General features: G+C 37.7%; 1 protein-coding gene across 1 annotated transcript; it reads left to right on the plus strand.

Moving 5' to 3' along the window:
- Positions 1 to 476: 476 nt before the first annotated feature.
- LOC115918330 (calcitonin gene-related peptide type 1 receptor-like) lies at positions 477 to 27,728 on the plus strand. Its single transcript, XM_030973793.1, has 4 exons — positions 477 to 588; positions 20,658 to 20,774; positions 26,977 to 27,092; positions 27,630 to 27,728. Exons 1-4 carry the CDS (start codon positions 477 to 479, stop codon positions 27,726 to 27,728), a joined length of 444 nt encoding a protein of 147 aa, XP_030829653.1.

The raw sequence follows: 27,728 nt of genomic DNA on the forward strand, positions 1-27,728 counted from the left end.
ATATGCGGAGGGAGATTATATTTTGGAGTGGTAATATTGGTAAGAAATTCCTCTGAAATTTTCGGGATGAAATCATGACACCTTTGGATTTATGATTATTTGTATCGCGGATAAATCAATATCTTATTTCTCCTGCCCATATTTAATGCTAATAATGTTTTCATAAATAAGTATATGACTCAATTTCTTTCTTTCTTTCTACCAACGGACGGATTGCCAACCCCTTCCTGTTTTTACAGGTTTGACGACACATATTCTCGCAATAAATGATCCACCATCAAACGCTCACTATACAAATCAAAGATTTTTAAAACTAACTAACCTACATGTTATATATTCTAATCCCTATCCCTATTTCTGTGATGAAATATCTTTATAGCACATGGCAATTAAACACAAAATTTGGTCTCTTTAATATGCAGATGTTTGTTTTTAAATTAATATATTGAATTTGTGCTTTGTTTCATCCATTACAGATGAGTGTCTCGGCATCGTCACAAGATAATATCATTCGTCAGATAATGACAGCAAAACTGGAAGCAAAAAATAGCTGTACGTGGAAGATGGCAAGAGACCCGCCAACTGAAGGTAAGCTATAAAGGAGATAAAGGGACAAAAGGAATCAATTAGGGGCAGAGAGAGAGAGAGAGAGGGGTGGTGTGGGGGCCCGGGAAAGGGAGAGAGAGAGAGAGAGAGAGAGAGAAGGGGGAGTGGGTTGGGTAATGAGAAAAGATCAACTAAAAGACATTTTTTGAATTGTATATTTAATAACTTCTACTCAACTTTTACAAACAAAATCTATTAAAAGATAGAGGGAGATATAAAGGAGGGGATAGAGAGAGAGAGAGAGAGAGAGAGAGAGAGCATCCAGACTCTCGATTCCAATGACCCTGCATCAAAACCAGGCGATGGGGCTGATACATCGAACGTGTCGAATTCTGTCTGCCCTCTCAGACAATCATCGCATTCGACCCAATTTAATTTCGTTTCCAGACTCTGAATCTTACCCATCATCCCTCTCAATTGTCAAAGCAATTCAAACACTGTCGGAAAGACTTTGAAGACACCGTCTCAAGAACACCTCCACTACACTATTGAACTGCCTATAAATACCACTATTGAATAATGTATAAGTCATTGTAATCATCCTGGTATTGTTCAGACCTTTCGAAAGCTTAAGCACGAGGCTACAGAAATTGCCAGTGGTTGATTTTGTAACGTCTTTCCGATCATGATTTCCAGCTAAAGGTTTAGTAGTTTCATGGCACCACGACTATTATTATCGATTGGAATCCATTTGTAATTAGTAGAATAATACGAAACAAGGGCATTACCAAGGGAATGATATATTCTATTCGCCCAGGGAAGAGGAAATTGTCTTGCCTAGGGAGAAGGGGGTCTATTGCCTTGCCCATCAGCTGGTAATGGCTTTATCCTCATCCGATTCGTGTCCTGTTACAACTAATTTACAAAACCTTTGAAATGTCTTTTTCAAATTGGGTTCATGCCAACCATTATTGAGCAACGAGATCTTAGGCCAGGTAAAAACCGATCTTAGTTTCTCGTTTGTGGACGAGAAACTACAATTCACTTTAAATACCTGGTCCTATCTAGCAAAAGGATAACTCCTGCTTGCTATATAAAACAGCTCGCCGTTTATTGACTTGATTCTTGCTTAAAATGTTCACTGTAAGTAAGTTTATATAAGGAAGTAATATTGATCCGCTTATCACATAATATCCCCATTAAAAGAGACGCGATGACTCTTTTATTGGAATTTAATCAAATTTTCTTTCCTTTCTCTCATCCTTATTACTGCTTTGTTCAGGTAATCTTAAACCACCCACCTCAACAAAACATTCCGACAAGCAAAATAATGTCGATATTAAACAAGAAATCATTTCAGTCTTATCCCTGTCCCCCAAGTATTTGCAGATACTAATCGACAAGCAACCAAACTAAGAAAATGACACAAAACGTCTTTTCAGCCCCAACTTTCCCTTTTTACAAACGGCACCAACAAAATAATCATGAACAAAAATACAATTATTTACAGACATGCAGGTAAATAAGTAGAACAAAATTTTACTCGAGAAAAAGAGCGAGAAAACGGTATTTAAAGGATAAATGTAAATATTTCATGTTTCTTTTACTTGTGGGCCGAGGCAAATCCCTTCAGATTGATATTGTTGATGAAAAATATCTTTCTCCCATCTATTTAAAAAGAAAATCTCTATGCACTTTCTCTCTATTACTTCAAACCGTCTCTTCTAAATTCTGCCTTTGTCTGTTCTGATTGAGTTTCAAATTCACAGGATACCGGATCAACATAACTGTTCTACTATTGAAGAAGTAGGGTAAACGTTTAAATCATATTTCCAAATTTGATATATTTGTGTCCCCTTTTCTTAAAGCTATCGTATCGTGTTATCGAAAGTGCTGTAAACCGCAGCGTTTTGTTGTCAAATGATCAGCCACCTGAGCCTGATCGAGTGGGCAAACGGGTTTGTCTGTATACATAACCACACAGGTTTGACCTGTTTTTCCGTTACTTAAAATGTCAGGGCAATGTGTGACGAATCCATGCCACGTGCCCAGACGCAGCGGGCCCATGACATAGGGTTCATACTTTACCCTCCGAGTGCCAATCTTTTCCAAAACTCTGGTGCTTTCGAACCACAGTACCAGTTGCACACGCGGTGTAATTTTGATTGCGCTATTATTTACGCTAATCAAGTTGATGGTGAACATTTATTGTAAATTTGTAATTCAGAATTTTATGCAAGTCAGCTATTTTATATTTACTTCTTTTGGAAATTGGCGCCCTCACGTGGCGCGTCAAATACAGCGCCAATCGCTGACGCATTCATTCATCAGGCGCTGACGCATTCCTACGTCAGTGAAATAACACCTCTTGTTCAAAGGCATCCAAGGCTCTGCGGGAACCACGACGAGTATATTGTCGACGTTTAGAATTCCCGTGAATCAGTATTGGTTATGTCAAGTAAAACAGGTTAAAATTAACGTTCCGAGTTGTTTCTCGAATATTTGAGGATGTTTGCCAAGCTCGTTTAGTGTCACACAAAGCACCCAGCTCCTTAACGCTGGAACGTGTGAAGGGGCATTCGTCTTTTCTGAGCAAGACATCTGTTTGTACTTTATGCTCCTTTTCGTCTAATCAACTGTTTTAGGTTTGCAATTAAGATTTTAACCCACTGAAGATAAATTCTGTTTCTCAAATCACATGAGCTTTCCATTGGGTTTACTACGCCGCAATAAAGGGTGGAAACGCAGAGCTTACGTATTAGGAGGAAAATCGTCACAAACAGAATGACTCGGAGAACACTAATTTCTGGGAACGCTACTAATAACTATGATAATATTATACGCTTTGAAACTGAGTTTAAGCGGCAATTATACAACGTCGCGAAGCAAATTGTGAAGCGCTTTCCAACTGCAAAGAAGAGACGCTATGCCAAATGCTCTTTGAATAGGACTGGATTGAATTGAATCAAATTTGAACTAAAGGTTGCCAAGGGCTTTTAGTTTTCTGTTGCCAAACTCCTACCATCTTTCCTTTTTCCTTCTAATTCTCGATGACCATACAGTCTGACTAGGTACAGTATAGATTTGACCTTCCATATAATAAATAACCCGCTGGCAATACTAGACTGCGAGATATTCCACTTGATCTCGATTCCGCTCTTGTAATTATTGGAGCATTTTACTCGGCTGTTTGGTGAACATCATTACCGGTTGACTGATGATAATTAAGACGACTGGGATGTCGCTATAGGGAAGATGGGGGATGTGGGGCTGTGACCCCCGCCCATAAAGCGAATCTGAAAATACAGAGCTTTGTCGGTAAATCGTATTTATTTCATTTATTTTTTCTCCAGGCACTGTGGTATTTGGTGAATGTTCTTGAATCAAATACTTGAGGTCTCGGGATAGATTCTCACTCGGCGCTTTGACTTTTCACCCATATGCCACCCTCGATCCAGGTTTAGTAGATTGGTACCTCACAATGCTAGGGTTATGATAATTGCTTGGCTTGCAAGTGGAACAGCATTATTCCTTTCGCGAAAATCTTCGATTCAGAACCATAATATATTTCTGGGAGCATAAACAGAAATGGCATCCATATTTTTTCATGGCTTAATTGCGTTTGATGTTTTGAACTTTAAATAGGAAAATAAACTGTAAAATCCCCAATTTGGCAATAAGCTGATAGATTCATAATTACAGTTTACCGATCAAAATTGGCGTATTTCCATCTTTCGACTACATCTCGCCTATGTTTATTGATTCAGATACATGACATTATATTTCAACAATGTAAGCCTAGCAATAAAATAAAAATACCATTGTTGTCAATTTGAAGAATAATAGGCGATCAATTCGGCACAGAAATAAATTTTTTCCAGAATGGGTTGATATTAATGTAGCTACTTTGGATAAAGAATTCTAAATTTTGTTTGGCGACAAATTTGCCCCGACACTCGCCACCTCTTTCATTCAAGATGGTCTAGAGACGCCCATGTAGACATTGAAAAGCGGTAATTTTGATTTTGAATGTCGACAAATTTGGCCTGACATTCGGCACCCCATCCCTCTATTCAAGATGGGCCTGGAGACGCCCATGTAGACATTGAAGAGCGGTAATTCGACATTATCGAGTACAGGGTAATCAATGAGAGTCGCATTATATCTTTTGGGTCAAGGATTCTATTTCGCCCCGAATGCTCTCTGATTATTAGAGTTGGCAACGTTATGTCTGCATTAAGAGTATTCTTTTACACGTTTGTTTGACAAAGATCAATGGTGATAATGAAAACCAGTGTATTACAAGCTCATGAAAGGGAATAACACAATCAGCGTTCAATAAGTTTTTGGTTAATCTGTTGAAATTCCAGATCTGATTATTAGAGTTGGCAACGCAAGCGCGTAGCCAGGATTTCATTTTAGGGGGGGGGGCGGAAGTGAGCACGCAAAGCGTGCGAATCACTTAAAGAGCGCGCGTAGCGCGCTGCCTAGGGGGGTGGGTGCAGGGAGGCCTCCCGCGCGAAGCGCTGAAGCTTTGAAAGAACACGATTTGTTGTACCTTTCTCGACTCATTATCCCTGTCTGAATTCAGTCCGCCCCTCCTGTGCATAGCACGGAAGCCTTGACGTATTATTAGACAAAGAAGACGATTCGTTGTATCTTTCCCGACCCTTAATCCTTATCTGCATGTATTTAGTCCGCCCCTCCTGCGCATAGCACGGAAGCCTTGACGTATTATTTGACAAAGAAGACGATTCGTTGTACCTTTCTCGACCCTTAATCCTTATCTGTATTCAGTCCCCCCCCCCCCCCCCGCGCGAAGCGTGGAAGTTTTGACATCATCAATTTATTAGAGAAAGAAGACGATTCGATGTACCGTTATCGACTCTTAATCCTTATCTGAATTCAGTTTCCTCCCCTCCCGCGTAAAGCGCGGAAACTTTGGAGTTTCATTAAATTATTAGAGAAAGAAGAAGGCTCGAAGTACCGTTCTCGACTCTTAATCCTTGTCTGAATTCAGCCCCCACCCCCTCCTCCTGCGCGAAGCGCGGAAGCTTTGACGTATTATTAGACAAAGAAGACGATTCGTTGTACATTTCCCGACCCTTAATCCTTATCTGTATTCAGTCTCCCTCTTTCGGAGCGCGGAAGCTTTGACGTTTCATTAAATTCTTAGAGAAAGAAGACGATTCGTTGTTCCGTTCTCGACTCTTAATCCTTAATTTGATCTCAATTTCCCCCTTTCTTCCTATGTCCTCTTCCTTTTTTCGTTCTCTTTTTCTCTCCCTGGCTACGCGCCTGCAGGCAACGTTATGTCTGCATTAAGAATATTCTTTTACACGTTTGTTTGACAAAGATCAATGTGGTTAATGAAAACACATGCACTGCATGTACATGAAAGGGACTAACGCATTCAGCGTTCAATAAGTGTTTGGTTAATCTGTTGAAACAAGAACGGAAATAAGAGAATAATGATGCGTAGGCTTAGATCAAAGCTTTTCGGACAGTATTGGAATAGCCTTAATTTAAAGAGCTTGAGTTATGGGAAAGTCAAACTATATGTTTTCAACTCTATTCTCGTCATAATGTGGAAGAATAACATAAATACAAAATTCCTGTAAAATTAATGGCTATTCAAATGCTCTCACACGTGAAATATGACAAAAAATACCTGCATTGTATGGACCAATCTGTCATGACCCATACACGCATTTTCCTGTTTAGTGCATGACCTTCAACAAATACTCGATTTCATATCATGTTAATGATTCCAAAAAATAAAAGCAATATGCATCAATTCCTACGTGCTTCATGATATTCAGTTTAGTTTATTTATACCATCGTTTGGCAGTCTCGGCTGAATTGCATAACAATTTACAATTTATATATTTCTTTAACAGTTGTTTCAAATAATACCAGTTAAAGTACAATATAATTAACAAAGACAATGAATCTTAATCAATACTTAGTTAAATTAATCGTTTTCTATCGCTTCCAGGCAGTTTCGTTCACAATTCCTTCGAAAGTTAAAAACTCCTCTTTCTATTTGTATAAGCTACGCACCATTATCCTGTCACTTGTATAGTACGCAATTAAGCCATGCTGTGTGACTGAAGACGAAGTGAATGATCAGACAGGCGGAATGAAATAAATGAATGTGTCTTTCCATGTCAAAGAAAGACTGAAGTTCGGTGAACATTACATGAAGAAAGAGGCATCGTACAAAAAACCCAACCTTTCTAGGATCAGATGGCGAAGTGTGAAGTCCAATGAACACCAAATGACCAAAGAGACATCATGAAGAAAAAAAAAACATAGACGTTTTCAAGATCAGACTGCGACAGGTGGGCCAGGTGTGATTTAGTGCCAATGCCAATTTTAAGTAAAGTAGTCGAATCAATTCGAAGGGAATGTAGACTCAACAAGATCTCCTTTCAAATAAACCCTATTTAAACAGATAGAATTGCCCATTTAAAAATCTTATTCTGCTGTTTATTGTGCATTCAGGTACATTATTTTAAAGTAAGTACCGCTGATTAATTTGAAACATTCGCGAGCGATCACAAACGATGCATTCGACAAGCTTTATTCACATTCCGAATGTAGGTCGCGTGATGGCCTAATCGTGTGTGACGAATCGACTGGGAATCAGTCTAGAATTGCTGATGGTGTTGAGAGCCCGGTAGGAAGTGGCGTATACAGAATGTTGATGTTGAGGGTCGTAAGCAAACTTAGGGATCGCATCACTTTGATTGCGCTATTGCTTGCCCTAGTCAAGTCTGTGCCGAAAGCCCGTTGCACACATGACGCCATTCTGAAAGCGCAGGGCTGCGTCAGTAACTTGCGGTCTCTACGCGTGATGTGAGCGTAACATCGAACAAAATGTAGTTGCATAATGAACCGTGCAAGCAATTTGTTTAATAACATGTGCATTGGCTAATTGCAATCAACATAGCGCCAAGGAAGCCTATATGAAGGCGCCAGCATTTCAACGGAATGTTTGCACCGTTCATATTGCATCACTTTTTGTTTTGCACGGCGTCATACTTTCACATGAAGCGTCATATATCACACGAGCCGTCTGACGCAGACCTACGTCAGAGCGATGACGCTTCGTGTTGTGCAACGGGCATTACGCTAGCTTTATGGTAGAGTTGGCCAAAGTCGATAGGGGCGCAAAGATTTAAGTTCCCTCTCCCTACTTAAAGGGCGCATGCGCAACTTGACGCCGCCCCCAAACCCCCGGACTCGTGGATTCCCCGTGTACACACGTAGATGAACAATATTATGTCTTGAAAGATGGATAGATACGATTATGTTCTATAATAACTATATCTCGGTATTCTCGCCCATGTATCACACCTTTGTACAGCCCATCATTAACCAGAGGCAACAAAGCATGTCAAATTGGTTCAAACCACAAAATTCAAGGATCTAATGATCGAGGGGGGAAATGAAGGGCGGGGAATGTTGGAAAGAAGGGAAATTAAGAACAGACAGATAATTTTAGAAATGACCTACTAAAATAAGATAAGCGAGACGGGATATAGACAGTGTAAGAGAGTGGAACATGGAAGATGATAGGTAAGATAAATAGAGAGCGGGAAAGAGAGAGAGAGAGAGAAAGAAAAGAAAAGAGAAAAACGAGAAAGTGTGTGTGTTTGTTTGTGTAGGTATGTGTGCGTGTATGTTTGTGTGCTCGAGTGAGAAAGAAATATATATAGAGAGAGAGAGATGAAGAGAGAGATGAAGAGAGAGAGAGATAGACAAAGAAAGAAAGATTGAGAGAGGGGGTATGAAGGTTAAACAAATTAAAAAATCATATCTATATTTATTTCGCATTTTCCCATGAAATATCTTTTTTTTGCTTTGAATCTAGATAGGTATGAAAGTATTTTGCTGGTTATGTATTACCAAGTTAGCAATTTCTATAGTCAGTTTATAATGTATACCATTTCATGCATCTATTTTCCTGGTCAATCTTCTTTATTTTAGTAACTTTCAATTTGTACCGGATATTTAAGGAGTATATAGTTATTCTCACATAACTAACCTATTTAGATCTAACATTTAATAGGTAAACAAAACAAAACAAATACAAAACCCTGTTTTTAATATCATCAAACCCGTTATTACATGTTCAACATGTAGTACTTCATAAGAAGATATATTAAACCGCCCTCTCACTCCCTCCTGTGCTTCAAATATGGAAACATGTATCAATCGATTGAATGAAAAATTTCATCGAGGCTTGAATGCAAACTTTTCTATGCACATCAAATCAACAACATATCTGAATAAAGAGGTAATACAAAAAAAATCAAGTCAATGAATAAGAATTCAGAACGGAAGTTTCTTATGTCGACCTAATAAACGCCGTACATGCGAGAAACTTTCTCGAGGGCACGATAATATATCACAGAAAGTTACTCGCGTTCCCGAATTTCTGTCCGTCAAAACCAATCTAATACCACATGTAACATGCTTTTTGCACGCTTCTTACAGGATGTAGGGGGCTCGATTTCAACTTGTCTAAGCATAAAGGTCATTGAAAGATTTAGGCCAATAACCGAGGTCGCTGGTATATCATAACAAATGAAATTACAAATCTCCATTTTGGCGCAATCAGTGAGAAATTTGGCAACCGTCTTATGCCATAACGATACAAGCGCTTCCCCATCTCGTAAACTTAACGCATAATGTGAAAGATGGTGTACTTAAAGAAATGAGGTCTTATTCTGGCTTTACTCGTGATGGATAACGCAAGGGAAATCGAACCAATTGAAGTGCATTCCAACTATCATAAACATGCCTGGATACTATTTATCAGAAAAGTCATTTTGTTTTAGATATGATATATGATTTGATGAAATTGGGTTATGAGAATCCCGTACGATCATAAAGTTAAACTCATATCTCGCTGAATATTATATCATCTGTAGCGGCTTGTCTGTACATTTTCCTGTGGAATAAAACCCTTAAAACCCATTTGTTTGACAGTTTATGTATTCTTTTGGATATCATTTGAATGCCGGAGATTGTTTACGATTCACGAACTGAACATTAAGCTCGTAAAAGATGACATTCAATTCAGTATTTATGTTTTGTTTTCTACGTATTCACAACCATGACTTAAAGATCCATTCGGTTTCCATAGAAAAAAGTAAATCTAAGGATTGATTGCAACAACGGTGTATATTAGAACCATTTACTAGCAAAGTTCCGATCTAACAAATGTGCCGAATGAGAGCCTCGATTACCTGATATCTTTTAACATGAGTTTGACATTATGATAAAATGATGCTGATTAACAGCATTAATTTGGCGCCATATTCCATAGGCGCGAACACATGTATTAGAGTAATATGAAACCAAGTGATGTATGCCGCTTTCTTAAAAGTTCATGAGGATGTGGTCAATTGAGATATAAAGCATGGTACAACGAATAAGGACACACAGCCGTGGAAATGATATCGTATTTAATAACTGTAATCTTGTAAAAACGTATATCATACTTTTTGTAAATCCTACACGATTTTTGACAATTACCATAATATTTTTTAAAAGTTCTATTTAAAGATTTTTAACTACGCAATAATGTAGAAATAAAGAGAAACACAGGCATAACAGGGGTTGCTATGGCGTTGGACTTAATGCTTTTTGTTTACAAGAATTTCGAAAGGAAATTTAATATGTGACCTTTGAATTTTTAGACTAAAATAATTCGGATTTATGTTGAAATAAAGAGACAAATCTTGTATTTGCTGAAGAAAAGTCCACAGGAAATGTCGATCGCCTAAAAACACAAGCATGACAGGGGTCGCTACAGCGTTGAACCACATTTTAGTTTGATCATAAGATTTTATAAGGATATTTTACTATTTAGCTTTTGAATTTTCAGACTACTAAGATTTCGGATTGCAGCACGATAAGAGCGGTTTCGTAAAATGTAAAGCCCTTTAAAGATGAAGTTGAGTTCTGGTCATGCGATTGCATTGTGAAAGAAACGGTGTGGAACCGACCAGAAAAGGTTGATCATCTAGCATATAAGAATTTGTGTGTATTGCAAGGTTCTGGAATCATCAAAATGATAAGAAATGTGGCCAAGTCTTGGTAAAGTTACAAACACTGTACACAGAAAGATGTATATGGGACTACACGAACATGTGGCGTAAAAATGCGGCCCCCGATTTTTACGATGTTACATGCATAATTATGAAGAGCTTGATTCCAAAAGGAGCTAAATCCATATTTTATCAAAACTGAGTTTTTTGGCTTAAAATAATGGTTTCCTACATAGGAACAAAATGCACTATATGACATTCTAAAATTTCACCAGGAAATATGATTTCTTTTAGTTACAATATCATGTTTCATTCCAAAAGGAGCTAAATCCAAATTGGTTTCATTCCAAAAGGAGCTAAATTCACTTTGGGTAAATCAACTTTTTTGTTTCTCCACTTTCCCTTCAGCCATGTACCTTCATGTTGTTATTTATGTTAAAGGTGTCGTCCTGGACCAATACTATATGATAAGAAAAAAATCTACCAGTTATTTCTCATTTTTTACTTAATTAATACAATTTATGGATTTAGCTCTTTTTGGAAGGAAACATGGATTTAGCTCCTATTGGAATGAAACGGATTTAGCTCCTTTTGGAATGAAACTGTGATATGTTGTTTACTTTCTTTTCAAAAGGTATTTTTAGATGTGATTTTACTGTTATTATTTAAAAGGAAAGGTTTGCTACTAAATTAAAATAAATTTCAGTGACTATATTGAGAAAATATGCTAAAATTTCACAAATTTTAGGTACAATATCATGTTTCATTCCAAAAGGAGCTAAATCCACGAAAAATAAAAATCTAAACATTTATAAAAAATCAGAAATAACTGGTAGATTTTTTAAAATCATATATTTTTGGTCCAGGTTGACACCTTTAACATGTATAACAGCATGAAGGTACAAGGCTGAAGGGAAAGTGGAGAAATAAAAAAAAAGGCGATTTACTCAGAAGTACCCAAAGTGGATTTAGCTCCTTTTGGAATGAAACTCTTCATATTTAGAATATGAAGGCATTTGAAGAGCCATGCTTTTCAGGGAACATGTCTTATCTGATGTTCTTCCACACTTGCATAATAAGAAGGAGTAATGCTCACAAATCATTTTTCACCTCTTCCCAGAACTCAACCTTCTGTTTAAAACCACATCTCTAATTATGATCGTGAGTCTTACCACGGTATATAAAACATTCTTCTATCTATCTACATGCCCAGCCCATCTTCACTTTGATTCTCTGACTGTCTCCATGATGTCTTTAACCTTTGTTTTTTGGCGTATGACTTCGTGGTTGATTTTGTCTCGCAGAGATAAATGCGACATCTTTCTCTCCATAGCTCGTTGAGTAGTCACAAGCTTCTGTTCTAGATCCTTTGTCAATGACCATGTTTCTGATCCATATTTCATAGTTGTTAGAATGCATTGGTTGAACATTCTTCTTCTTAGTGACATGGGTATGTTTTTATCGGTCAACATGTCTTTGTATCTTCCAACTTTTCATCCATCCTGCTTTTACTCTCATCATAACTTCTTCTTTTGTGGTGTCCTCCATTTTCAAAGTTTGTCCCAGATACTTGTAACTGCTCACTCTCTCTAACGTTCGACCTTCTATCTCGATGTTTTCATCTGTGTCATCGTTAGTCATATATTTAGTTTTCTCTTTGTGCATAGTTAGGCCAATACGTTTGCTCTCCCTGTTGAGACCTGTCAGCTAGTCTTCCAAGTCGTTGGTTGAAGTTGAGATCAAGGCCACATCATCAGACATTCTTATGACTCTTTAATTTTTTTTCTGTATTCTCATAATGAATACCGAAAAAAAATGTGTTATAATTTTCAGAGATGCTTCATTTCATATGAGACAGATCTATCGATAGTTTTACTACTTGATAACATGTGAAAACTATCACGATTGTACCTTTAAACTGAAATACATCATATATTTTAACTTAATTTTGTACATAAAGTCATGCTTCGAGACTGACTTCAGGTTAATGGTGGTGTTAGGGGATATATTTGAACCATCTCCTCTATCAACCCGAGACCTCTCCTAAGATAGTGGGTGTTTATTTTACCATTCTGGTCACGCGGTGTCTTTGTGCAAGCAATTGGAAGTCGATAGCCTTCGTCCTTTTGTATAAAGCCATGGGAGCTATTTTCAACCAGGGAAGGATTTGTCATAGAGAGTGTGCTCGGAATCAAGTTGCTGCAGCGACAAATCGAAATTGCTAAAGCGTGTTCAATCCCCAGGCCCTGTGGATCGCATCTATCCAGATTACAGGCTGTACAAAAAAAAAATCTATACGCGAGGACCCAGACTCCCCCCCCCGCCCCCGCCCCTCTCATTCTCCTCACGATTGAATCTTTAAAATGCTACGTCGTTTGCAGGGAGTATGGCTGAGCAGCGAATGCTTGCGAACGTAGCGAATTAGGGGTTTCGCGAGGGTTCGTCAAAGGGTTGCATAAGGTTTGTAAAAGGTTGCAAGCGTTTGCAAAACAGTCGTAAGCCTTTTCAAACGGTTGTAAGAAGTTCCTTTTGATTCGTCAATACTAGTGACCACATGACCATATGGTGCCGATATAAAATCGACCCATTGAGTGCCACGCGTTAGCAAAACGTCCCAAAAATTCGCAACGTTCGCAAGCATTCGCCGCTTTTAGTGAGATACCCCCTGTACAATGCTACATCGTTTGTGTAAAAAGCATGTGAGTGCATCGTCTGGCAAGAGCGACACGGGCGTCAACTCTGTTTTAAAACATGTGTGGTAACGCCCTTATGGTACTCAACAAATGCTTCGATCTTCTTTCCATTTTATTTTCTCGTACCGTTCGCTCTGTAAGTACGTGCTTAGCAAGACAATGGACTAAGAGGTAATATATATGTAGGTAATGTGATGGTCAAGGCCATTGACTTGGCGAACGCGTCCTTCTATTGATGCATTTAGTTGGCCTATTAGCTCGATAGTCGGTGTTCAATATCCTTAAAGGGTTATCCATCGGTAAAGCCTGCCAACTACATTTTCTCTCGAAATCAACAGTTGTTCTTCTTTGGAAATAAAGATAAGCTGAGGACATCTTATTTTTACCCCGTCGACTTTTACTATACAATGCACTATGTTTACATTCCTTCAACTTCAAGGAAAGGGGTGGACGATGGATGATTGTCTTATGATGCATCGTTCATTTTAAGGACTCCGACGTTATTGAAGATGTGCATACAAATGTCTAGAAAAACCACCAAAATAAATGATATGTACATTTACTTTGGGTAAATCTGGCAAGGCTAGAATCAATGCCTGCTTCAAGTTGTGATGTTTAAAGAGTAAACGGAGATCTTGAGAACAGGAGAAATTGATTTAAACAAAAACAGCAGAGGGATCCTTGGTCAGGAAATCAGAATAAGTCGATGTATGGCTGACGAACATAAACTGTACATGATTGAAGTGATTTAAGCCTGGATGTTACTTGCCAATATATGCATATAGGCAAAACATCATAAAGGGGTTCGATTGGATTCTGTTGCGTCGACGCTGTCTTTGCAAAACGAAGTGCTAATTGGCTTTCATGTTACGTAGTTCAAGGTGTGCGACCTTTAAAGGGTAATCCGACCATTGGGACAGGTACACTCTCATGAAAGAAGAAAAATCAGGGTATAAACCAGATGGCAAAAGTTTGAATTAAAACGGACCTATAATATGGTTTAATATGAAGTTGAGTTGTGGTCATGTGATTGCATTATGAAAGAAACGGTGTGTAACCGACCAGAAAAGGCTGATCATCTAACATATAAGAATGTGTGTGTATTGCAAGGTTCTGGAATCATCAAAATGATAAGAAATTTGGCCAAGTCTTGGTAAAGTTACAAAATCTTGCACAGAAAGATGTATATGAGACTACACGAACACGTGGCGTAAAAAGCCGGCCCCCCGATTTTTATGATGTTACATGCATATTTAGAATATGAAGGCATTTGAAGAGCCATGCTTTTCAGGGAACATGTCTTAACTGATGTTCTTCCACACTTGCATAATAAGAATGAGTAATGCTCACAAATTATTTTTCACCTCTTCCCAGAACTCAACCTTCTCTTTAAGCATGAGATCACGTAGGCTAAGCGAATCTCAAATTGGCAAGTTAGTCAGTGGATTGGGATATATTCAGGGACAACTCTCCCGTTTGTCATTTACACAAATATCATTGATTACTGTTTTTATCCAAATGCCTTCTCCCCTACCTTAGGTCATTAGTGTCGTTCCACTTCTATTTCCTGGTTTTTTCTGTTGTATATATGCTTTGCACCGAGACTCCGAGAGCCTGCATTATCTCGTTTATGAATGAACAAATTAACTGCAGTAACAGTGGACATGAGAAAAATAGACGCTGAGGATGCTTTCATCTTGAGCACGTTTAACATAACTTATCCGACCATGTTTTGAGGGGAGTGCATTTCATTAAAACATAATAAAAATCATGTTTAAGATTGAAGTTCAGTCAAAGGGAATAGAAGAAAGATAGAAATAGGGATAATGAGAGAAGGGGGAGAGTGAGAGATAGAAAGAGAGGGAGGGAGCGAGAGAGACGGAGAGAAGAGAAATGGTTGTAAAGATATAAAACAGAAGAGAAATTAGAAATACATATATAGACAGGATAGATACATAGTAAACCGGATGAAAAAAGGGAGATGGAAGAGAGAGAGAAATATAATAGAGGGAGAAACAAAGAGAGAGAGAGAGAGAGAGAGAGAGAGAGGGAGGGAGAGAGAGAGAGAGAGAGAGAGAGAGAGTGAAAGAGAGATGGAGAAAGGGAGTGGGGGAATTCGTTAAAGGTAAAGACCAGTATTGGAAACGCCCCAATTTCAAAAAATGAACTGGAAGCTCTTATTACCAATCATGTGAAAGAATATTTTTGAATATTACATGACGATAACAATTTTGACGGGAAACCGCCTACTAATTGATATATTTGGTAAATTAGTATATACTGTTGAGAGATACAAATGCACGTGTCCACACGTGTGTGTAGTCCCATACATCTTTCTGTGTACAGTGCTTCTACTTTTATGAAGACTTGGCCAAATTTCTTATAATGTTGATGATTCCAGAACCGTGCAGTACATCTATGCTAGATGATCAACCTTTTCTGATCGATTTCACAACGTTTCTTTCACTATGCAATTGCATGACCATAACTGGTCTTTAGCTTTAACCACATGACCACTTGCACACCGTTTAGGTTGTTTAACATCTTTGCAACATAACTGTTTGTTTAGAGAAAAAATATCCATATACAGTGAAAGAAAAGTGTTACGTTTCTTTTATTCATTGAATGAAATACATGCGGAGATAATTGGACTGGAACTAGATCTCCTGAACGGATTCACGACAAAACAAACGTGTAATGATCATGACGGTTCCTCATTATCTAGGTTCAAGTAGGCTAATTGAGGTATCATCAGATATCTCATATTCACGCTGTAACCTAAAATACTCACATTATCGAGTAGCAACTTGTACGGTTTGCATGCATGTGTGTGTTTTTTTTTTTTAAACATCTCGACCACAGAATGTTTAATGCTCTCGATATTCTGTTACCACTTATCAGTGACACACGAGGAGGGTTCACATACCGTTCCTGCGAAATGTTCCTGACGCTCAATACCCTATATCACTGGTGCACGTGTTAAGTCAGGGCTGGCGAAGAGGAGGAAAGACAAAGGCCCGGACGATGAGAAACACAGAGGCAAGATAACGGTGCAGTTGATCCGGCCAGAATTAGGGTTTGATAGAGATACACATCGGTGAGACGACCAATCGATCTCACTCTGTTCTTCCCGAGAGTTCAAATCCCGAAGGTGGTGATAAAATGGAGTATCGGTGTTCTTCAGATTCGGAAGTGGATGCGTAAAAAGGGGGCATGGAAGGGCAAGGAGAAGCAGGCCACTAGCTGATGAGATGGAGTCTAACTAGGTTACAACTTTTGTATACCTTCTGTAGTGAAAGTTATATACATCCGGCATTCTGGTACTGATCATCGATTTGTGTGTGAAATCTCATTGTCATAGGAGCCGTATGGTATAACAAACGTAATATATAGAGCGACGAATTCCGTCACTAAATTTGCCACAAACAAGTAAAAGCTCTTCATAATCTAAAGAATATATGATTCGCGATAATCCCGTTCCTAATTCAAATTGGTTTTGAAATCTACTTTTTAATAAAGTTCCATAAAAAGCTAACTTCCATCTTTTGTGTTTAAAGGGAAATTCTGAAACTTTAATTTCCTCTTTAATTGTTTTTAGACAGTTTGTTAAAAACCCTCTAAAAAAATCATTAGAAAGTGGGTTTTCTCCTTTTTAAAACGATTCCCCATTCGTTTGCCCCTTAATACTTTGAAGTAACGCTCGATCTTTTACTGCAGACTCATAACTATATTGTATAATTTAAAATAGGAATACAAACAATTTTAAAAACACTTCAATGACAGTAATCAAAGCGAAGATAATGCTAATATAAGAGAGCTAAAATCAATCCGACTTGAGTTTCCAAATTTTTTTTAGCGGTTAAGTTCAGATAAGGTAAAGATATGGTACCACTTGTATGTGAAGTAAAGCGAAACAAAATATTGAAAGGAGAAGGTTTATCCTATAGTAAGATGCTTTTGCATTTTCGTGAACAAGGAAGGATGGTGGGGACATACCCCTAACAAACCAGCCGGGAGAAGGGGAAGCATACAACCCCGTTAATTCACGTACAATGTAGTGGCCTTCTGTAATTTTTAAAGTATATTTGTTTGATTAAAAAACATCACCAGTCGCTGAAGTAAATTGACACATTAACAGTGCTCGCACGTTTCGCTCGCTCGCAAAATATAGAAAAGGGAATGTTGGCGATCAGGCATTTAATAGACGGCAGCCCTGTAAAAAGCGGGTGTCCCCATGCAGGCCGTAGGCTCAGGTAAGGGGAAGTATGTTACATCTATTAATAGAACAGAGTGCGCCATTGACATTCAAAAGGCTAATGCAAAGTAATTCCTTTGAGCCATCCAACAAATTTAGCAAAATGGCGGAGTGCACTTTATATTAATACCTACAGGGTGAAAATGGTAATATTCTTCAAACGACACATACGCCCTGGACTGAATCGCACGTTTGTGTAATTGAGTTCCATGTAATTGCATACCATTTAAGTTATTGCATTTTGAATAATATAGGCTAATTGCCGTAACCGATCAATTACGTGTGTGTCGTTTAGTAAAGGATTGTGATACCCTTGCGTTCTCGCGTAGTCCCACTAATTTATGTAAATGTGAGCATTGCTCCAATTTCAATGCAAACTTCCTGTTCAAGAAAGGTTAATGCGATTATCATGCAATTTGCTAATAATGTTTAGCCTATTTTGGTATTCTTGAAGTATTCCTGATAAGATATAGAACTGATGAATGTTCCGATGTTTTCGAAAATTGTTCAAAGAATTCTGAAATGACTGCATTGATGTCATGAGTGTTACGTCGTAGAATGTATTGAAAATAATGATAGCAATAATGAGATGGATTTTTACCGTGCCTGATACTATGACCCCGTTCTCACTCACTTAATTCGTTGGAGCGCTCTGGAGCGCTCTAACTAAGACCCGTTCCTCAGGAGCGGTTCTTAGGTGAGTGAGAGCGGTCAAAGTGGTCCAGTAAGTGGACTTCTGGACCGCTCCAGAAGACCACCTTCCGAGGTGGTCTTGAGGAGCGGGTCTTATTAAGAGCGGTTTGGAGCGCTCTAACGTGCAATGTGAACGGAAAGCGTACTTTGAACGGAAGTGAGCTAGTGACCTTCGGTGCGAAACATGTAGTACGGTACATACGGTTTGTATTCCGCGCGCGAAAAAATTGATCTGCTGACCTGAGCTGCCATAGCAACAAGACCACTTTGACTCGTGGAGCGGTTTGAGCCATTAAAAACTGCTCGGAGTGTGTACGCTCGCAAACCGTTCCTCAAGACCCGTTCCTCTGGAGCAGTCTAACTAAGACCACTTTCTGTCTCTAGGCGCCATGGTGCTGTTGTCCTAGTAGGCATTATGCATGTAAACATATTAAGCCTACTTCTACCCAACAGAGAGCTAGGACAACATCACCAACATTTTCCGTATTACATACTACAGGTCCCTTGGAGAGGACCTAACACCGTCGGTCCTCTGGTTGCTTATTAACAAGCATTTATGCTTTCTTAGCAGTCAAATACGATAACCACCACTACTAATGCCGATGTAATTACGAACAACGAAATAAAATTGAAAGAAAAAATGTGAATTGCTTAGAGGCATTTAAACAATTATATTTATTTTAATTTTAATATGGCGTGTTGAAGAAGGTGTATTGAAATAGAGCATTCTTAGATGTAGGGAGGGAGGCTATTCCAAAGTTTGGAAGCGGCGTCAAAGACAGAGAGCTCTGTCACCGTCACGCATCTTAACGCGGGACCAGACATAATTTAAGTTGTAGGTGTGAAGAAATAGAAGCCCGCAGCCGGGAAGAGGTTGCCTCGGATTTGATAGGTTCTGAAAGATATGTCGGACAGTGACTATCACAGATTTTGAAGACAAGGAGGATAATTTGTAATTGTACACGCTGGGGTATTGGTGAACGGTGGAGACTGCGGAGGATCGGAGTGAAGTGTTCATGAGAATTTGAGTGTTGAAGTGAGTTCGGTTAACCAAAACAGGTTGAAAATAGATGAATAAATAATAAGTTTTTAATGAATGTTATAGGTGAAAACCTTAAACCGAAATAAATCATATAAACAAGTATGAGTGCACACTTTGTCGTTGTACATTTAACGTCAGAACGTCGTTGGTGTGTCATTTTCTCATGCTTTATCCAAACTGAATACACAAAAGCTGTTAGGGTTACTTGAAATATGGAAATTCATGTAATAGTGATACATGAATAATTGTGAAACCCTCAGCATGGCAGCATTGTAGACTCTCTGAGTACCACTGTTATCTGCTGTTGCCTACTTGAATATTGGATCGTATAATAGTAAATGGACGGTAACTATCATCGATAAAAGCTAACTACAACCTGTGGCCAATTCATTCCCCCAGCATAGGGGTACGCACCCCCGGGGGACGATTATGTGTCCTTGGGTTTCGAAATACACCGGCAGAGATATATCAAGGATACACGGCGAACCTGATACGAAAAGCTACGCTTAGCGAGTCAAAGTACCCAAATACTCCCCTTGAGGCAGCGTCGGTGCGTTTTCATGAGAGAGGCTTGGGGGGAAGAAATATTATGAATAAAAAATGAATGTGAATATCCCCAGGCTTATGACTAAAATAGGAACTGATGTTCAGTGTATGTTTCCATTGTATGTATTATGTAAAATTGTGCGATGAAGTAGGACGCAGGTTGAACCCCCATCTGTTTACTTGCGGGAAGACACGAATAAGTTTAACACTCTTATTCGGGGATGCATTGAGGAAACGGAGAAAATCTACTGAAATTCTCGTACAGCATCACTGCTCTCTATATATCTCATATTTTTTTTTATCTGGTTAAGACTGGAGATTTTTTGCAAAAGGGAAACTTTTTCAAATTTAATTTAAAATTCAATAACAGGGCTAATTTTCAATGATAAATTTAAAATAGTTTTTGTTAAATAGTGAGTTAGCAGCATAAACAGGGTTTGGGCTGCATGGACACGCCCCCACCCCCCGCCCCCACCGAAAAGAACTAAAAAATCGCCAGTGTCCCAGATATTAAAAAAAAAAACAATTGGAAAGTGAAGGAAAAAAAATTCTTGCTCAGGGACTTTGCATATAGTCTCTAACCCATTAGAAATGTCAGTTTCAATCCCTCAATTAAAATGACTCTTTGCGCCTAGTCGCTAAGCTCATTCTAAAAAAAAGTGTATACAATCGTATTATTACAAAATGTTCTAATTAAAATGTCTATTTGCACCCAGTCGCTAAGCTCACTCTAAACAAAAAAGAAGTTTATAAAATCGTATTATTACAAATGTTCTAAGCAATAATTTATTTGTCTGCCTTTTCATCTTCTGTCACAGGTGTCCATTGTAACCGTACCTGGGATGGTATTCTGTGTTGGCCAGACACTCTCGCTAACTCCGTACATAGGCTGCCTTGCCCGATCTACCTTACCGACACTACGACAAGAGTAGACAGTAAGTATATTTAATATACTTATAGAAAGTTCCAATGTAAACGCATTGTTCAGTCCTGAAAAACACCGAGGAACGCATTATGGGCAACATACACAATTAAATCAGGTGGCGTGATATTGGTTTTATCTTGGGTCGGCAGCGCGCATTAGGATTGTCAGCTTTAGATCAGGATTATTGAAGGTTATGACCGATTGGGAGTAAAGAACTTTTATCATATTCTCAATTTGAACGATTCATTTAAAACAAGTTTACATAACAAATACATTATGCTATATTTTCCTTCATCAACCCATTTTGGAGAATCCGTTTTTTTATTTTTATTATTATCATTATTCTACTCGTTGCATTAATGCTCGACCTTTTTTTAACGAGAACGTTGAGTTTTGGGAAGAGGTGAAAAATAATTATGAGCCTTACCATTGGTATTATGCAAGTGTGGAAGAACATCAGATAAAACACGTTCACTGAAAAGTATGGCTCTTCAAATGCTTTCATATTCTAAATATTGGATGGGACAATCGGGACGTATTTTTTATGCCACATGTTCATGTAGCCCCCATATACATCTTTCTTTGTACAGTGCTTGTAACTTTACCAAGACTGGGCCAAATGTCTTATCATTTTGATGATTCCAGAACCTTGCAGTACACACCAATACCTATATGCTAGATGATCAACCTTTTCTGATCGATTCCACACCGTTTCTTTCACAAGGCAATTGTATGACCAGAACTCAACTTTATCTTTAAAGTCGAGCATTTACTGAGTTACCCGATCACAGAGAGGCCTCAAACCTTTTTCATGAAAGCTATTACTGGCAGTGCGGATTGATCATTACTAAGGCGTCTTGATACATCACTATCAAAGGTTTTGTATTGGTTGTCTTTTCCTCGGGAGATTGAGGGGTATCATTGGGATTTAAACAAGCGTATGACTGGGGTCCATTCATTACTCGGTGGATAAATAATAAAAAGTATCACAATAAACAAAATAAAAATCATTACCTTTCTTTCTAAAGATTGAGGAGGATCATTCGGCCCCAGGCAAGCATATTGCTTTAGATAGTGGCATAGAGTGGTTCCAGACAATTGAGGGGCAGATGAAATACGAATGAACGCAGCTGTTGATTAATTAGGAGGAGGACTGAGGGGGGGGGGGGGGGGGCGTAGCTTCTCCTTTCACATTTAATCTCCCTTCACCTTTTACAACTTACCAACCAAGAAATAAGGTGTTGCATGTTGAATTAGAAATGTAGGAAAGGTAACATCTTACTGACAAAGGAAATAATTTGTTTTCTTCGATTAAATATGGATGTGAAAGATCGACATGTCACCCACTGCATGCTTTTCAAATGCTTCAGACGGCAACATATCATAACAATTAAAGGAGGCGATCATGATGTGACAGACAAAGGTACTAAAATACGTGTCAAGAAATTAGACGTTATCTCTCTTTTTATCAAAATTGAACAATTTGTGTACTCAAAAAGAAAGATTAAACAAGGGAAATTCAGTGATGAAACAAAATTACAGTGTTGTGTGCGTGTGCGTGTACGCGCGAGTGTGCGTGTGTGTGTATTGGTGTGGGGGTAAGCGGTACTGGAGCGCGACTACAGATGTAAGGCCGAAGATCAACTGATGGTCAAAATCAATTATTGATAGCTGCTGCAATTTTTGCCTAGGCCCCGTCTCATAATCAATTGCGATTATTCGCAATTCATTTGCGAGCGATATGAATTGCAACTATGTGCATAAGAGATAGGAGACTGCGATTAATAAAAGGACTGGCGACTGATCCGAATAAATTGCAACTCCTTATAAGATGGGGGCCCAGATATGCATTCTGCTCCAATTCGCGAATTTTCCGAAATTGAACAGTGCTCTCTCAAGCGCAAAATATTGGCAACCGTGTTTAGTAGACCCTCATTGATAATTTCATAAGGAAAACAATCATGCAGATATCGTGAAATTATAATTTTGGAGGATATTTTCAAATTGTGTTTATTTTGTGTACGCATTGTATAGACAGTATTTTTTTTTCTCGAAAGATGAAAGTTGAAGATGATTGCGGTCACATGAGTCTACGTATGCTTGCCGTCGTGACGTAGAAAAGAGAAGCGGGGAAATTCCCTTGGAAGGATATGAACGACAATTCTCTTGCTGAAACTTTCTGGTCTGCTGTAACGAGAGTCTTAAGAAAGAGTCAAGCGTAATTCAACTACATTCCTCTTCACTTAGGAATAAGTAATATTACCCATCAGTCATCCAAAATTGATGATTCTCCTTTGCGCATACTTGAGATTTATTAAAAGATACTCATGTTACTGTTCCTAATCTGCTTCTTTCTTGACTTCTAATCTGTCTTTATCTTTGTCCACCGTCTTATTATCTCATTCTTCTCTTTCCTCTTTTTCTATTTCTACTACTACTTCTTCTTCTTCTTCCTCTTATTCACCATCTGCATCATCTTCATCATCATCAACATCAACTTCTTCTTCTTCTTCATCATCATAATCATCATCATCATCGTCATCGTCATCATCATGATCATCATCATCATCAACCTCTTCTACTTCGTCATCATCAACCTCTTCTACTTCGTCATCATCATGATTATCATCGACATTAACTTCTTCTTCCCATTTTCTTTTCAGTTCCTTTTGTCATTTTTCTTGTTTTTTCCCGATTCCCCTCTTTTACGAACCATACTGATATCATCCTTTTGTTTTTCTTCTGTCATAATTTTTCTATCTAACCCCAAAATGAAGCTTAGAATCATTGTAAAAACCTTGCTGAGTCCTGGAATACGGCACAATATCTTTGTATGTATACCCTAGGTAAATTTAAGGCATTTGTTATATAGAAACAAGAGCTAAAATTCCTTAACACGCACGTCATTTAAACCGTGAACTCCCGGATGGTTTGTACAGCTTCATAAGCACATTACGCCAGTTTATACATGTACAGTGCGTCCCAGAAAAAACGAAACCCCCAAACAAATTGTTATTGTGAACAAATTTTTGAGCTGTTTAAAAACAAATTCCTACTATTTTTAAAGTAGAAGTGTTATACAGGTACTTTCAAATGATGCTTTGACTGCATTAATTCACACATGCTTCACCAGGCAAAATTAATTATTGCCATTTCCGTTAACACAGTGAAAACGTTTGTAGCACATGCACAAATAACGTAAGGGAAATATTAGCGTTCAATAATACCTATGCAAGATTTTTATTGCGTTAAGATATGCCTTTTACATAAGCAGTTAATATGTCTAAAAAGAAGAGGGTACCCATTTCCGGGATGACAGGGGCGAACAACCTCAGATTTTAGAGAAATCAATAAATGTCCCTCGAGCAATGAAAATTCCCCCTCTACTGATTGAAAATGGAGCCCTTCCTGAACGGTAAATTATATATTTTGACTGTTTATTTTGTGCGTTATATGCCCTTTGGACAAAATCTTTCCCACACTATTACCAACATTTTAGACGGTTTCATCAAATTTTGGCACAAATGGATTTTTCACATGCCATTTTCAAAACAATGTTACTCAGTGAAGCGTGCATGGATTAATGTTGTTAGTGTACCATTTACATTATATTACTTCTAAAGTAGTGAATTATATTTTATTCAGCTCTGAGTTTGTTTACAATATCCAATTGTTGTCGGGTTTCGCGGTTTTTCTGAGATGCACTGTATAACATGTTGTCTCGGAGATACTTTCACAAAATATGACGATGTTATCCAAAATAGAAACGTAAGGGTAACCAAAGGAAGGTATATGACGGTAAAGTTCCTTAACTAATAAAATTGTAATTTTTCATGAACTATCTCTTTGTTTATTCTATGGTAGACGTCAGTAGACATAACAGTCATAAATGTATGAAATATTACTCAATTTGTAATCCCACATCCCGTTATAAATTATAAAATATCCATTTTTCTTGGGATGTTCTGGATACCTTCGATTTCAGTCGATTCTATTCTCTCATGAAAGCAACAAATTTTATAGATGTAGAAATAGATTTTACCCCTTTTATAGCATAACAAATATTTTTAATGGCTTAAGCTTCGAGTTCAATGACAGAGACAATTTCCTTAGAAGTAATAAATACCAATGTTTAAGTGATGTAATATCTAAAATATAGTTATTAATTTTCTTGAAAGAAAGTCGGGCTAATGACAACGGGATGGAAAGAAGAAGATGAAGAAAAAAGAAAAGGAAAAAAAAAGAATAAAGAGTTATGAGAAGAAGAGGAGAAAAAAGAATAATACAGAGTTAAACAAGCAAAACCAAACAAAAGAAGATACAGATAAAGAAGAAGAAGAAAGGAGAGAAAGAGGATAAAGAGAAATAATACAAAATAAAGAGTAATTTAATGAAGAAAAAGAAAAAAGAAGAAAAATGAGAAGAACAGGAGATGAAAAGAAGAAGAAGGAGAAAAATGATAAGAATAAATAGAAAAGGAGAAGAAGAATAAGAAGGAGAAGAAGATGGATCATACATGTACTTTGGGACACCTGGACATTAAAAATCAATGTACCAAATTTCTTGCTCAATTACTTTTTAATCATCATTTGCTTATAATCACAAAAGAATAAAAATTATAGCAAACTATCAACAGCCGATCATAAAGTAATCAATATATGTTTGTCAAAAATTTATTGGGCTGTTTATTTCTTAAGAAAATAGATATACAAAACGTGAAGAAACATTAACAAACAAGGAATAAATAATCAAGTAAATAAAAATACATTTATACACATCAAAGTAGATAAATTATAATGATTGAAACAAAAATACAATTACTCTTACATTTAACTGTAACATATCCGGGATTCTTTTAAAGAGGAGACGTCTGAAAACAAAACAAAAGCTATAACAAACGATCGATCAATAACAAGAACAAGAAAACAAATATTAAAAAAGTACACCACAATACATCAACACCAAAGAAAACATGTTTTTCACCACGTAGGTGGAGGCAAGATCCTTTAAGCATCCAACCAACCAACCGTAGAAAGATCACTGAAACCAGAGGAAAGTGGCTTTTGGAAGATGGGTGATGGTGACCGAGGCACGGTATAAAGTCTAATGAGGTGTAATTTCAGACCAGGACAGTCTCGTAATTATCCCCCGCGTGACCAATTAGCCAGTACTGATCAAATTGTGCGCGCGCCCCAGACAAAGTTATCGCCCGCAGATGAGCGCTTAACGCTATCGTATTCGAACTGGTAGATCGATAAATGGGACAAAATTCTGACCGCTACGGTGTCATTTGTAAAAAAACACAACTGATGATTTCAAAGAATTAACAAAAGTTCCGGTAAATTTGTTGATGAGCTGTAAAATGGATTTAAAAAGAAAACGAAATTATTTAATAAAAAGGCAGGATACAAACTAAGATCTTGAAGTGCAGTTGTTAAGCAGATTTGTTGTTGTTGATGGGTTGGTGGGCTTTATGAAAAATAATATATTTAAATATCTGTTTTTGTTATTGTTTGCCATATCGGTATCTCGCTCCTGGAGTTTTTAGGGAAGAAGATTGGCTAATAGATATCGTTAGATCAATATCGCTGAAAGATATTTCGAAAGAAATTACCGCCTGCATGCCAAGGTGTCCCATTTACTCTCTGCTTTTTGTGGGACATAAGTCACGTAGGAAGTTTTTAGGACGTCACATATTCTGTCTTCTTTTCCTGTATTTTATTCATCTTTTAATAACAATAACATGTGTCGTATACAATTATGTTAGGGTCATTTTATGGCGTCCCACCTCAATCGTCGTACTTGATATATTCAAGGGAAAATAGAGTTTTGTTATGTAATTTTAAAATATATTATAGTGGTAGATTTGTCCACTAAAAGGACTAAGTTCTTCAAATGCGGTTATGATCGAAATATGACAAGATGACATGAGTAATGAAAACAAATACGTGATCCAAATGTTTATGCGACACGTGTGTATAATTCCAGGAAGCCATTTCTTATCTTTTTATGATTTCGAAACTTCAGAATGTACACTAATTCCGCTGTAATACATAATCAGCTTATAGTCAGAAATGTTTGTCTCGCGAGATCGGCTCTCAAATCGATCTTAAGCATTGACTATATTATGCTCTTGAATTTTTCCGATTTGTACCAAACAGATTTTTATTAAATGAAGGAATCGTAAATCTGTGATTGTCTTTATTTAACAGTGTATGCTTCCAAGAGCTGTGAGGCAGATGGAATATGGTATAGCGCTGAAAACAACGAAACATGGACCAACTACACGATGTGTAGAGCTGCAGATGAAGATAACAGCATCTATGAGGTAAGCCTTCGGATAGGACGTACAATAATAAGTTCATTGATCATTTATTCAACTCCCATCGGTGTCCATGAACGTCATTGGATATTTTGTCTCATTTCAGCATTTGCCGACCTAATGTTCAACAATTTGTTCAAGTATGAAAACGAGTAAAGAGGGAGGGGTTATCAATTTTTGCGATGTGTGACTTGAAATTTCTCCCTTTCTCTCTTTTTTCTCATCCCCCTTCTCTCTCTTTCTCTCGGCGTATCGCAGTAACATTACTATTCCATAGGTAGCTTTGAAGTGGCTCTGTGAAAACATTACTTTGAAAGACTAATGGTCACGGACCAAATGCAAGTTGTCTGCTCATTATGCCTTTCTATTTTTGGCTTTCCCGCTAAAAAACCTCAATCTCATTCCAATATCATTCTGCGATCAATAGTTCATGTAATATCATCAGAATCTAACCACTTGTTGATATGGTATCTATCTTTACACATGCGTCAGCTTTCTTTACCATATATTTCTTCCATCCTTTTTTCCTTTGTCTGCCAACAGAAGATCTACCAGTCTCTTCAAATTGTATACAGTATTGGATACTCTCTCTCGTTAATTTCACTCGTCGTTGCCATGGGAATATTCCTTTACTTCAGGTAA

This window comes from Strongylocentrotus purpuratus, unplaced genomic scaffold (genome assembly GCF_000002235.5).
Source record: "Strongylocentrotus purpuratus isolate Spur 01 unplaced genomic scaffold, Spur_5.0 spur5_contig_866, whole genome shotgun sequence".
NCBI lineage: Eukaryota > Metazoa > Echinodermata > Echinoidea > Camarodonta > Strongylocentrotidae > Strongylocentrotus > Strongylocentrotus purpuratus.